The following is a 12,749-nucleotide window of genomic DNA, read 5'->3' as shown; positions in this document are numbered from 1 at the left end:
AGGTACTGCTGCGACAGGAAGGTAAACAGTGTTTCCATGCGCTCTGGTTTCCATCACGATGTCCCGTTGCACCAGAAGCGGCTTAGTCATGCTGGCCACATGACCTGGAAGCTGCACGCTGGCTCCCTCGGCCAATAAAGCGAGATGAGCGCTGCAACCCCAGAGTCGGTCACGACTGGACCTAATGGTCGGGGTCCTTTTACCTTTACCTTTTTGGGGACTGCTGAGAATGGAGAGGGACAAAGCGAGAAATGGGGTGAGAGAGAGCTCAGCTGTATGACCAGTTATGACTTGGTTGTCCAGGTGCAACTTCTGTGTCTGCCCACCAGAGGCTGGAGTTACTACTCCCCATGTTTATTTTATCTAATACAAGTCCTGAACATCTTTGGCAGCTGTGTGAGATGATGATGATTATTTTTTACAGGTTTAACCTCCCTTCTTCAGTGCGTCTCTCTGTGTTGACATTAAGTATCCAAATATCAGAGACACAGAGCCTTTATTAGGAACGCTCTAGTCTACTTCCTCTCTTGCGTCAGTTTATATTTGTGCAATTCATTTTTCCCACCTCAGGGTATGAACACATATTCACACACAGTTAGGTTTGCCATACGTCTGGAATTTCCTAGACATGTCCGGGATTTAATTCCAGCAGGGAGTTTGGAAAATCGTCAAAATATCTAGGAGGTTGTTCCCTGAAAAAAGCTAAATGACTTTTGGGTCCTGACACTTCTAGAAATATGGCAACCCTAACTTAGTGAACAATAAGCAGTGCATGTAGGGTCCCTGTGGGAAAATCAAAACTTGCTATTCAGATAAAAAAGCATTTGTTTATTTTAAGGACCTGTAATAGAGAATAAGGGACAACTATATTAAGATAAGAACTCACGTTGAATCAATGAACCATGGGCTAAGTCGCTTTCACAGTGACAAACAAATTTCCTGTTTTTTAACAGAGAGCCAGTGTCATGTAGTGGTTAAGAGAGGTGGACTCGTAATCTGGGGAACCGGGTTTGCGTCTCCACTCCTCCACATGCAGCTGCTGGGTGACCTTGAGCTAGTCACACTTCTTTGAAGTCTCTCAGCCCCACTCACCCCACAGAGTGTTTGTTGTGGGGGAAGAAGGGAAAGGAGATTGTGAGTCACTTTGAGACTCCTTCGGGTAGTGATAAAGCGGGATATCAAATCCAAACTCTAATGTATTGTATACATTCTCACAGAGCTACATAGAAAGGAAAAGAAAACTTTTCCAGAGTATGCTGATCTTTATTAAAAAGAAAGGTTGCAAGATGTAAATTACATTAAGATGTCATAGGCAAATAATGTCAGTGGGCTTTTAACCTTCCGCTGTACATTGTGTTTCATCCACATAGTAGTGATATTTGAGCAAGTCCATTCTGCTGATATATTTTGAGTCCTTCTGGATTAAAAAATGGGGTTTAAAGGGGCATGAATGTCATTTAGAGCAGCTTGTCCCACTGGACATATATGTCTCTAAAGTAAAGGTAAAGGTACCCCTGCCCGTACGGGCCAGTCGTGACCGACTCTGGGGTTGCACGCCCATCTCACTTAAGAGTCCGGGGGCCAGCACTGTCTGGAGACACTTCCGGGTCACGTGACCAGCGTGACGAAGCTGCTCTGGCGATTCGGCACCAGCGCAGCACACGGAAACACCGTTTACCTTCCCACTATAAAGCGGTACCTATTTATCTACTTGCACTTAAGAGTGCTTTCGAACTGCTAGGTGGGCAGGAGCTGGGACCGAAAGACGGGAGCTCACCCCGCCGCGGGGATTCGAACCGCCGACCATGCGATCAGCAAGCCCTAGGCGCTGAGGTTTTACCCACAGCGCCACCCGCGTCCCATATATGTCTCTAAGGGCAAAGAAATACCATTTAAATGGAAATCAGAGATAGGAGATAGCATTTATATTCTACTTTGCCAGATGCAAAAAAGTTTTTACAATGCACCATACCAGCCACAACTATTTATATGGCTTTTTCTGTACCTATAAATGGTTGGATATGAGAGGGGCAGATTTAGTTTTAACCACCGCATTCAAATATAGTTGTAGAAATATGCACCGCACAGTGCATATGACTATAAAAACAACAACATTGATTTTTATGCAGAATGAACTTTCTTTGATTAGACACAATTATGTGCATTACACAAGTGGCATCACTGCACACATTTTTTTTTAACCACAAAGCAACTCCTTTGAAAGAAAAGCTTGCAAAGTGCAATAGAAAGGAATTGTTTTTAATTGCAGCAGGTTCTTCAGCTCTAGACATGTTCTGCACCATACTGGTATGCTTCTAATTTCTTGGACAGATCATCTAGTGGTCAACCGTTAAGGAACATATCACATGGTTGCAGATCAGATTTTGCAGAGATGTTTGCCACACAAGGAAGCACACAAAACAGCAATGCATCCACCACTGAAAAGATCTCAAAAGAAAGGATATGTTTTGTAGATATTGCCTCAAAATATGAAGCGGCCAGCTTGTGAAATTTAGCAAGTGATTCACATTTACAGGCCTCTTCTGTTGTCGTAGAAGGAAGACGGCTTCTTGCTATTCCTGAGGAGAGAATGAACCATATGCTTTCGGTTATCTATGTATTAACAATATTTGTTACCCACTCTTCATTGCCACGGGACGCGAGTGGCGCTGTGGGTTAAACCACAGAGCCTAGGGCTTGCCGATCAGATGGTCGGCGGATTGAATCCCCACGACGGGATGAGCTGCCGTTGCTCGGTCCCTGCTCCTGCCAACCTAGCAGTTCGAAAGCACGTCAAAGTACAAGTAGATAAATAGGTACCGCTCTGGCAGGAAGGTTAATGGCGTTTCCGTGCACTGTTTTGGTTCGCCAGAAGCGGCTTAGTCATGCTGGCCACATGACCTGGAAGCTGTACGCTGGCTCCCTCAGCCAATAAAGTGAGATGAGCGCCGCAACCCCAGAGTCAGTCATGACAGGATCTAATGGCCAGGGGTCCCTTTACCTTTACCTTCATTGCCACAAGCAATCTCAGAGCAGGGTTCAATAAATAAAACATTAGTATCTAAACCAGTGGTTCCCAATTAGCTGAGTACTGTGGATGCCCTGTTTTTTAAAAGGCCGAGTCATGGACCCCCTTACTTTTGAAAATGTTGACATCTCTGTGGTAGTTTTTGCTGTGTGAATGGTGCCACTATGCCCTCCAGCATGTCCCAGGACAAAACTGGGGTGTGTGTCTTCTGGGCTGCACTCCCATGTGAGTCACATGACCCATGGGAGAGCACAGCTCCCCAAAAGGGGATGTCCTGGACAGAAAACCATTAAATGTCTCCATGACAGAAGATGTCATGACAGCATAGCTTTCCTCCACAGCAGTGGCGTAGCGTGGGGGGTGCAGGGGGGGCGGGCGCAACATCTGGGGCTTAGGGTTAGGGGGCGCAAATCCATGGGTTAGGGGGTGCAAATTACTTGCCTTGCCCCGGGTGCTGACAACCCATGCTACGCCACTGCTCCACAGTACATCTCTCTTCAAGGGTAAGCGTCGTCCTGTCATGCAGCTGTTACACACCACACATTTAAAAACACATTTCCACACACCCCAAAGAATCCTGGGAACTGTAGTTTGTTCGGATGCTGTGTCGGGTGAACTACAGATCCTAGGATTCTTGAGGGGTGGGTGCCTTAAATGCATGGCACGTACGCAGCCAAGGGGAGAGAGACCATTCCCAAGAAAAATGGCAGCAAGCCCACTAAGAATGCAGTTTCTCAACCAAACTGAAATATGTACTGGGGGGAAAGAAGCAACACTATGCTTTTCCTTCCTGATGTATCGGCCAGATTCTTACTTGAGCATGTTTTCTTATCTGCATTCAAGGTGAATCCTTCATAGCACTCACAACGATGGGAACTGCCACTGGGAACACAGATTTGTTGGCAGTTGTGGGTTCCAGGAGCACAGACATCCAAAGCTGAAGAATGAACTATTTAAAAAAGAGAGAGAATTGCAATAAATAGGCTTGCACCCTCCCTTTCTCATTATAAATATGCTGAATGAGCTGCCATATCTTTACTTGAACAGGTCTTCTTGTCCGGATTCAAGGTGTGCCCTTCAAAGCAGTCGCAGTGCCAAGAGTCACCGCTGGCGACACAGATCTGTTCGCAGTCATGGTCTCCAGTTGTGCAAACATCCTTTTCTCTAGCTAGGGAGGGAGTTGAGATATACTGTGTAACTTGGTCTTCACAAAGACACATTTACTTATTTAGCACATCCATAGTCTGCCTTTCCATCAAGGGAGCTCAAAGTGGCGTGATCTGGTACAACCATTATATATACAGTGGACACTTGGGTTGTGAACGTGATCCGTGCAGGATGCACATTCGCAACCCGCAGCGGTGCGTCTGTGCATGTGTGGGTTGTGATTCAGTGCTTCTGCGTATGCGCAAAACGTGATTTAGTGCTTCTGCGCATGCGCAACTGCTGAAATCCAGAAGTAACCCATTCTGGCACTTCCAGGTTTTGGTGGTCTGCAACCTGAAAAAAACGTAACCTGAAGCTTCTGTAACCTGAGGTATGACTGTATATATATATATATATATATATATATATATCGAGAGAGAGAGAGAGAGAGAGAGAGAGAGAGAGAGTTCTTAGTTTATAAAGACTTTTGTAACTGAGGGGAAAACAAGACACGCTAATTGAAAAATGATTCGAATCACCCTCTTGGGGTATTTAGAGAGAGCGGATGTGACAGAATAACTAGGTTTGTCACCTGAGACATGGGGAACTCTCCAACTCAAACTGTACTTTAGCCATGACATGGCAAGGTATATCTAAAGCTTTGGGGATGTTATTCCCTCAGAGCCCTCCTTTACCATCAGTATGGGAATAAATAATAATGACCTAGCTTACAAGATAGTTTTGAAGAACAATAAGATTATTCAAATGCAAATAAGAAATCACATTGCTGAACGCTTCTAAACCAAAAAACCCCCACAAAACCTCCCATCACGAAATGTGCTGGCTAATGAAGCTGCCAGATTCTTACGTGAGCAAGTCCTCTTGTCTTGATTCAAGACATAGCCTTCAAAGCACTCACAATGCCAGGAGCCATCGCTACTCACACAGATTTGCTCACAATTGTGAGTCCCAGGTACACAGCTCTCCCCACCTAGGACAGATGAGGAACTACATTAATAATTCAATACTAAACTTTAAAATTAAATAAATAATAAGGCCCTCAGAAAACGTATTACGTGAAGGAGCCTCCAGATTCTTCCTTGAGCAAGTTCTTTTATCCGGATTCAAGGTGTACCCTTCATAACACTCACAATGCCAGGAGCCATTACTACTCAAACAGATTTGCTCACAGTTGTGTGTTCCAGCTACGCAGTTCTCTTCACCTAGGTTGGATAAGGAACTATATCAGTAACTACATAATAATTTAAAAAACAACAAATCTCTTCATAGCATGTTACCTGAGGGAGCCTCCAACTCTTTCCTTGAGCAAGTTCTCATGTCCGGATTCAAAGTGTACCCTTCATAGCATTCACAACGCCAGGAGCCGTCTGTACTCACACACAATTGCTCACAGTCGTGGCTTCCAGATGCACAACCCTCTCCACCTAGGGCAGATGTTAAGGTCTTACATTAATAATTGAATAATAAATGGATAAATTACTTAGAAAACAGAAGAAATCTCACAAAATGTATTACCTGAGGGAACCTCCAGCTCCTTCCTTGAGCAAGTTCTCTTGTCCGGATTCAAGGTGTACCCTTCATAGCATTCACAACGCCAGGATCCATCTGTACTTACACACAATTGCTCACAGTCATGGCTTCCAGGTGCACAACCCTCTCCACCTAGGGCAGATGTTAAGGAATTACATTAATAGTTGTACCTTGGAAACCCAAACGTGTTGGTACTTGGACGTTTTGGCTCTCAAACAGCGCAAACCCGGAAGTGAGTGTTCCGGTTTGCGAACGTTCTTTGGAACTCAAACGTCTGATGGGGCTTCTGCAGCTTCGGATTGGCTGCATAAGCTTCCTGCAGCCAATAGGAAACCACACTTTGTTTTCCGAACGTTTTGGAAGTCGAACAGACTTCCAGAACGGATTCCATTTTACTTCCAAGGTATGACTGTAATAGTTGGACACTAAATGGATAAATTACACAGAAAACAAAATACCGTATTTTTCACTCTATAAGTCGCGCCAGACCATAAGACACAACTAGTTTTTGGAGGAGGAAAACAAGAAAGAAAATATTCTGAATCTCAGAAGCCGGAACAACAAGAGGGATCGCTGCGCAGTGGAAGCAGCGATCCCTCTTGCTGTTCTGGCTTCTGGGATAGCTCCACAGCCTGCATTCGCTCCATAAGGCGCACACACATTTCCCCTTACTTTTTAGGAGGGGAAAAATGAGTCTAATAGAGCAAAAAATACGGTAAATCTCACAAAATGTGTTACCTGAAGAAGCTTCCAACTCTTTCCTTGAGCAGGTTCTCTTGTCTGGATTCAAGGTGTACCCTTCATAACATTCACAGCGCCAGGAGCCATCGCTACTCACACACAATTGCTCACAGTCATGGCTTCCAGATGCACAACCCTCTCCACCTAGGATGGATGTTAAGGAATTACATTAATACAGTGGTACCTCGGGTTACAGACGCTTCAGGTTACAGACTCCGCAAACCCAGAAATAGTACCTCGGGTTAAGAAATTTGCTTCAGGATGAGAACAGAAATTGCGAGGCGGCAGCAGGAGGCCCCATTAGCTAAAGTTGTACCTCAGGTTAAAAACAGTTTTAGGTTAAGAACAGAGCTCCAGAACGATTTAAGTTCTTAACCCGAGGCACCACTGTAGTTGAATAATAAATGGATAAATTACTTAGAAAATAGAAGAAATCTCACAAAATATGTTACCTGAAGAAGTTTCCAACTCTTTCCTTGAGCAAGTTCTCTTATCTGGATTCAAGGTGTACCCTTCATAACATTCACAGTGCCAGGAGCCATCGCTACTCACGCAAAGTTGCTCACAGTTGTGGATCCCAGGCTCACAGGTCTCCCGACCTAGGAGAGGCATTAAGGAACTACATTAATAACACAGTAATAAATTGATAAAAAGCCAAATCTCAACATAACATGTGTTACCTGAGGGAACCTCCAATTCCTTTCTTGAGCAAGTTCTCTTGTCCGGATTCAAAATGTACCCTTCATAGCACTCACAACGCCAGGATCTATCTGTACTCACACACAATTGCTCACAGTCATGGCTTCCAGATGCACAACTCTCTCCACCTTGGACAGATGTTAAGGAATTACATTAATAGTTGGATAATAAATGGATAAGTTACTTAGGAAAAAAGGAAATCTCACAAAATGTGTTACCCGAGGAAGCTTCCAACTCCTTCCTTGAGCAAGTTCTCTTGTCCGGATTCAAGGTGTACCCTTCATAGCATTCACAACGCCAGGAGCCATTGCTACTCACACAAAGCTGCTCACAGTTGTGGGTCCCAGGCCCGCAGGTCTCCCGACCTAGGAGATATATTAAGGTACTACATTAACGCCTAATTAATAAATTAGGAAAGAACAAATAATCTCTCAGCATGTGTTACCTGAAGGATCCTCCAGATCCTTCCTTGAGCAAGTTAATTAATAGTTGAGTAAAAAATTGCTAAATTGCTTAGAAAACAAAATAAATTTCATGAAATGTGATACCTGAGGGGGCCTCCAACTCCTTCCTTGAGCAAGTTCTCTTGTCCGGATTCAAGGTGTACCCTTCATAACATTCACAGCGCCAGGAGCCATCGCTACTCACACACAATTGCTCACAGTCGTGGCTTCCAGATGCACAACCCTCTCCACCTAGGATGGACGTTAAGGAATTACATTAATACAGTGGTACCTCGGGTTACAGACGCTTCAGGTTACAGACTCTGCTAATCCAGAAATAGTACCTCGGGTTAAGAACTTTGCTTCAGGATGAGAACAGAAATTGTGCGGCAGCAGCGGGTGGCCCCATTAGCTAAAGTTGTACCTCAGGTTAAAAACATTTTCAGGTTAAGAACAGAGCTCCAGAATGAATTACCGTATTTTTCGCTCTATAACACGCACCAGACCATAACACGCATGTAGTTTTTAGAGGAGGAAAACAAGGAAAAAAATATTCTAAACGAAATAGTGGATATATGATTTTTGTGGTTCATGCTGTGGCCACAGACATGTGATCTGACAGTGAGTTTGGAGTAGCTCAATGCAAAAATCCTGAGGATCCATGTGGATCCATGCTTTGAAACCACGGAGGAGGGAAGGAAGGGGAACCATGGATCCTCTGCTCACGACTACAGCAGATCCCCCCCGCCACCCACAGGCATTCGCTCCATAACACGCACAGACATTTCCCCTTACTTTCTAGGAGGAAAAAAGTGAGTGTTATGGTGCAAAAAATACGGTAAGTTCTTAACACGAGGCACCACTGTAGTTGAATAATAAATGGATAAATTACTTAGAAAACAGAAGAAATCTCACAAAATATGTTACCTGAAGAAGTTTCCAACTCTTTCCTTGAGCAAGTTCTCTTATCTGGATTCAAGGTGTAACCTTCATAACATTCACAACGCCAGGAGCCATCGCTACTCACGCAAAGTTGCTCACAGTTGTGGATCCCAGGCTCACAGGTCTCCCGACCTAGGAGAGGCATTAAGGAACTACATTAATAACACAGTAATAAACTGATAAAAAGCCAAATCTCAACATAACATGTGTTACCTGAGGGAACCTCCAGCTCCTTCCTTGAGCAAGTTCTCTTGTCCGGATTCAAAATGTACCCTTCATAGCATTCACAATGCCAGGAGCCATCTGTACTCACACACAATTGCTCACAGTTGTCACTTCCAGATGCACAACCTTCTCCAGCTAGGACAGATAATAAGGAATTATATTAACAACTAAATTATAAATTACTTTTTTTAAAAAAAAAATCTCCTCACAAAACATGTTACCTGAAGGTGCCTCCAACTCCTTCTTTGAGCAAGTTCTCTTGTCCGGATTCAAGGTGTACCCTTCATAACATTCACAGTGCCAGGAGCCATCACTACTCACACAAAGTTGCTCACAATTGTGGATCCCAGGCTCACAGGTCTCCGGACCTTGGAGGGGCATTAAGGAACTACTTTAATAACTAAATAATAAATCAATAAAAATCCTAATTTCCTCATAAAATGTGTTACCTGAGGGAGCCTCCAACTTCTTCCTTGAGCAGGTTCTCTTGTCCGGATTCAAAATGTACCCTTCATAGCATTGACAACGCCAGGAGCCATCGCTACTCACACAAAGTTGCTCACAATTGTGGGTCCCAAGGGCACAAACATCCACAGCTAGGGAAGGAGTATACAGAAGAATTATGTCCGCTGGTGCCACAGAAAACATTTAATGCTCTGTGATCAAATAACTTACGTGTTAAGCATTTCCTGGCTGAGATGGCACAACTGTCTCATAGAGAGACACAGTTCAGTTTTTATGTGGGGAATTTATTTATTTTAAACATTTGTATACTGCTGTATCATGAAAAGATATATCAAAGCAATTTACATCAATAAAGCCATATAATACATTAAAAAACAAAAAGGGGAAAAAACAGATTTACCTAACATACCTTGGATCCTGAACGCCCTGAAACTCAGCCGTTTTGGCTCCCGAACACCGCAAACCCAGAAGTGATTATTCTAGTTTGCGAATGTTCCTTTGGAACCCAAATGTCCGACAGGGCTTCCACAGCTTCTGATAGGCTGCAGGAGTTCCCTGCAGCCAATCAGAAGCCGCGCTTTGGTTTTCAAACGTTTTAGAGGTTGATCGGACTTCTGGAATGGATTCCGTTCGACTTCCAAGGTACGATTGTATATCCTTATCCTAGCAGCAGAAACAAAAGGGAGTAATCACCGTGTAGTGATTATCTTACCACAGAACGTTTTTCGAAATTTGGAAGCCAGCTTTTCTATCACACCGTAGGTCTCCACATAAGAAACGTGCTCACTGACCGGCTCACTCACTATCAGCCGCAAGAACTCCATATCTGCTCGGTCAACCCCAACGGCATAAATCTCGATTCCAGAGGCTCGAGCCTTGTAAGCCACCTCATGAACCTGATCCTGAGGTCGGCCATCGGTCACTATAATGACCACCTTAGGGACGTCATGGGAAGAGTCCCTTGCCCCTCCGTCTCTGGTGAAAACTTTGTTGATGGCTGTCTGGATGGCCAAGCCAGTCATAGTCCCCACAGATAATGGATGGATGTGATAGATGGCATTCTTCATGGACGCTTTGTCAAAGTACTTCTGAAGATTGAATTCAATCTTCACTGTGCTGGCATAGTTCACCACCGCAACACGAGTCGCTCTTTCCCCCACATCCAAGGCTTCAATCAGTTTGGCCAAGAAGGTTTTCACTTTTTCAAACTCCTGAGGCCGGACACTGCGGGAGCTGTCTATTATAAATACAAGGTCTATGGGGCGACTCCGGCATATAGCCTCTGCAAGACAATTGAAGCACAATATTCCAAATTAAGTGGCTGGACTTAAAAGAGACTTTGACAAACTACTCCTGATTTTTTCTTTTCTTTTACAAGTTGGACTCCAGTGTGGTACAAATGGAAAATCAAGAAATCTGCCTGCCTGGGATAGTAATGTGTAGTACAAAATGGTGCAGTTTTAGGCCTGCTCAGAAGTACATTTAAGAAAAATATAGAAGAGTTTAATAGGGCTTACTCCCCTCAGGTGAGTATAGATTTGCAGTCAAGACTTTAATAATTTTATCACTGTGAAAGGATTGAGAATATCAGCGCTTTTTTTTTTAATGATTTCTACACTAATGGTCATCACAACAGGCTTGACACAACTGGAATAGTGTGTTTTCAGATAAGTGCTTATTGTGGGATTTGAACTCCTCACACATGCAAGTTTTTCGCAATGCCTTGCCACCCCCATTTAATATGAAGTTGCCAATTCTGGAGAAAATCTGAAAGTAGGACACACACACAAACATGTCGCCAATGGCCCATTTGTAATATTTCAACAACTTCTTTGCAGTTTAAGCCCCTGTGTGGAGATTCAACCATGGTAGAAAGTCAGGGAGAATATTTAACATTTGTGCAGCTTTTACAGCTTCTTCAAATTCCCTATCCTCTCTCCACCCCCACCCTGCCTGCCTTATTTTTGATTGCTGCACCCTAGCCGCATGGCTCTAACAAGCCTCTCTTGAGTTCCTATATACTAATGATTTGGGAACTTCCACCACTTTGCAACTAAGCCAAGTTATACTGCCTGTGCAACTTTTTCGAGGGATGTACGGAATAGCACATGGACCGGACCTTGGAAGGGTTCGTAAGTAAACCAATTTTTAACTCAACTAATGTGGGGTCTTCTTCTATGCTAGGGGAAGAGGGAAGTTTTGGAACTCACAAGGGCATAATTAAAAGTTCTAACAACCTATATTTCCATGTGTATTTATAATATATATTTATATTACTACTTGGCTTTTCTCTAAAGCACCCTGGTGTCGTCCAGGTGCTTTGGGCGACAACTTCCATCATCCCTGATCATTTGTCATGCTGGCTATGGGCTTGTGAGAGCTGTAGTCCACAACATCTCGGCTACAGCATTGAAAAAGTCTAGTCTAAAAGTTTCCCAATGTATCATCAGGAATTCTCATCAGTCCAATATGGTTGTTGAGTGTTTATGATAGAATGCCTGCCATCATCACATCTCTTGCCAATAAAAAGATACACCAAAACAATTTGTGTCCCACCTGCAGACCTGCCAGAAAAAAAGGAGATTGTGTTGGTCCTGAGTGGGGTAACTGTGCCCCTGAAGGACCAGGTGCGCAGCCTGGGAGTCATTTTGGACTCACAGCTGTCCATGGAGGCACAGGTCAAATCTGTGTCCAGGGCAGCTGTTTACCAGCTCCATCTGGTACACAGGCTGAGACCCTACCTGCCTGCAGACTGTCCCACTAGAGTGGTGCATTTTCTGGTTATCTCCTGCTTGGACTACTGCAATGTGCTCTATGTAGGGCTATCTTTGACCCAGAAACTACCATTAATCCAGAATGCGGCAGCTAGACTGGTGACTGGGAGCAGCCGCTCGGACCACATAACACCAGTCCTGAAAGACCTACATTGTCTCCCAGTACATTTCCGAGCACAATTCAGTGTTGGTGCTGACCTTTAAAGCCCTAAACGGCCTCAGCCCAGTATACCTGAAGGAGCATCTCCACCCCCATTGTTCAGCCTGAGGTCCAGCTCCTATTATTATTATTATTATTATTATTATTATTATTATTATTTACTGAATATTTGGGAATGCAATAGCCAACACCTAGAAAATATGCCTGACCTTTAGCATTTCTCCAGACCCTCTGCCCATAGCACAGAAGCTAAATTACCTGTAGAGGAGACTGTTGAAGAACCCTCGATATCTCCGGAGTAGGGTTCATCAGCCCTTGCTGCAGCTTTTCCGCCAAATGTCTTGCCTTGCAGTGGAATGGAGCGCAAACCTACCCGAACTGAGCGCTTAGGAAACCTGTACCGGACCCCTAAAACTGCAGGCAGTAGCAGGAAAAGGCAAGCGCCAGGCGTCTTGAGTAGCCAGAGCATTTCAGCTGCTTTGGTTTGAACACCAGCTCCTCTACCTTCCTGATACTGTCTGTGTGCTTTTCCTTGAGACAGGTTTTATTTTATTTTTTAAGTTCCTGGCCAGAGA

The 12,749-nt window shown here is 44.1% G+C and overlaps 1 protein-coding gene and 1 long non-coding RNA gene across 2 annotated transcripts in view; one reads left to right on the top strand and one right to left on the bottom strand.

The window, feature by feature from the left end:
- The window catches only part of LOC309367432, a 15,241-nt gene extending 11,183 nt beyond the window's left edge, over nt 1-4,058 (top strand). Inside the window, exon 2 of the long non-coding RNA XR_014167167.1 lies at nt 3,872-4,058. This is a non-coding gene — a long non-coding RNA (uncharacterized lncRNA). The remainder of the gene's footprint in view (nt 1-3,871) is intronic.
- MATN3 (matrilin 3) lies at nt 2,250-12,749 on the bottom strand. Its single transcript, XM_081906088.1, has 19 exons — nt 12,433-12,749; nt 9,953-10,522; nt 9,225-9,371; nt 8,997-9,143; nt 8,764-8,901; nt 8,536-8,682; nt 7,714-7,860; nt 7,384-7,530; nt 7,147-7,293; nt 6,919-7,065; nt 6,464-6,610; nt 5,711-5,857; nt 5,473-5,619; nt 5,251-5,397; nt 5,043-5,165; nt 4,068-4,196; nt 3,843-3,977; nt 2,468-2,579; nt 2,250-2,341 (listed from the first exon to the last, which is right to left on the bottom strand). The coding sequence occupies exons 1-19, from the start codon at nt 12,641-12,643 to the stop codon at nt 2,284-2,286; spliced, it is 3,093 nt and encodes a 1,030-aa protein (XP_081762214.1). The 5' UTR covers nt 12,644-12,749; the 3' UTR covers nt 2,250-2,283.

This window comes from Podarcis melisellensis (genome assembly GCF_964234715.1).
Source record: "Podarcis melisellensis genome assembly, chromosome: 3".
In the NCBI taxonomy this organism is placed as follows: domain Eukaryota; kingdom Metazoa; phylum Chordata; class Lepidosauria; order Squamata; family Lacertidae; genus Podarcis; species Podarcis melisellensis.
Note: the sequence above shows the minus strand (reverse complement) of the source record. Positions and strands in the feature narration are given on the sequence as shown.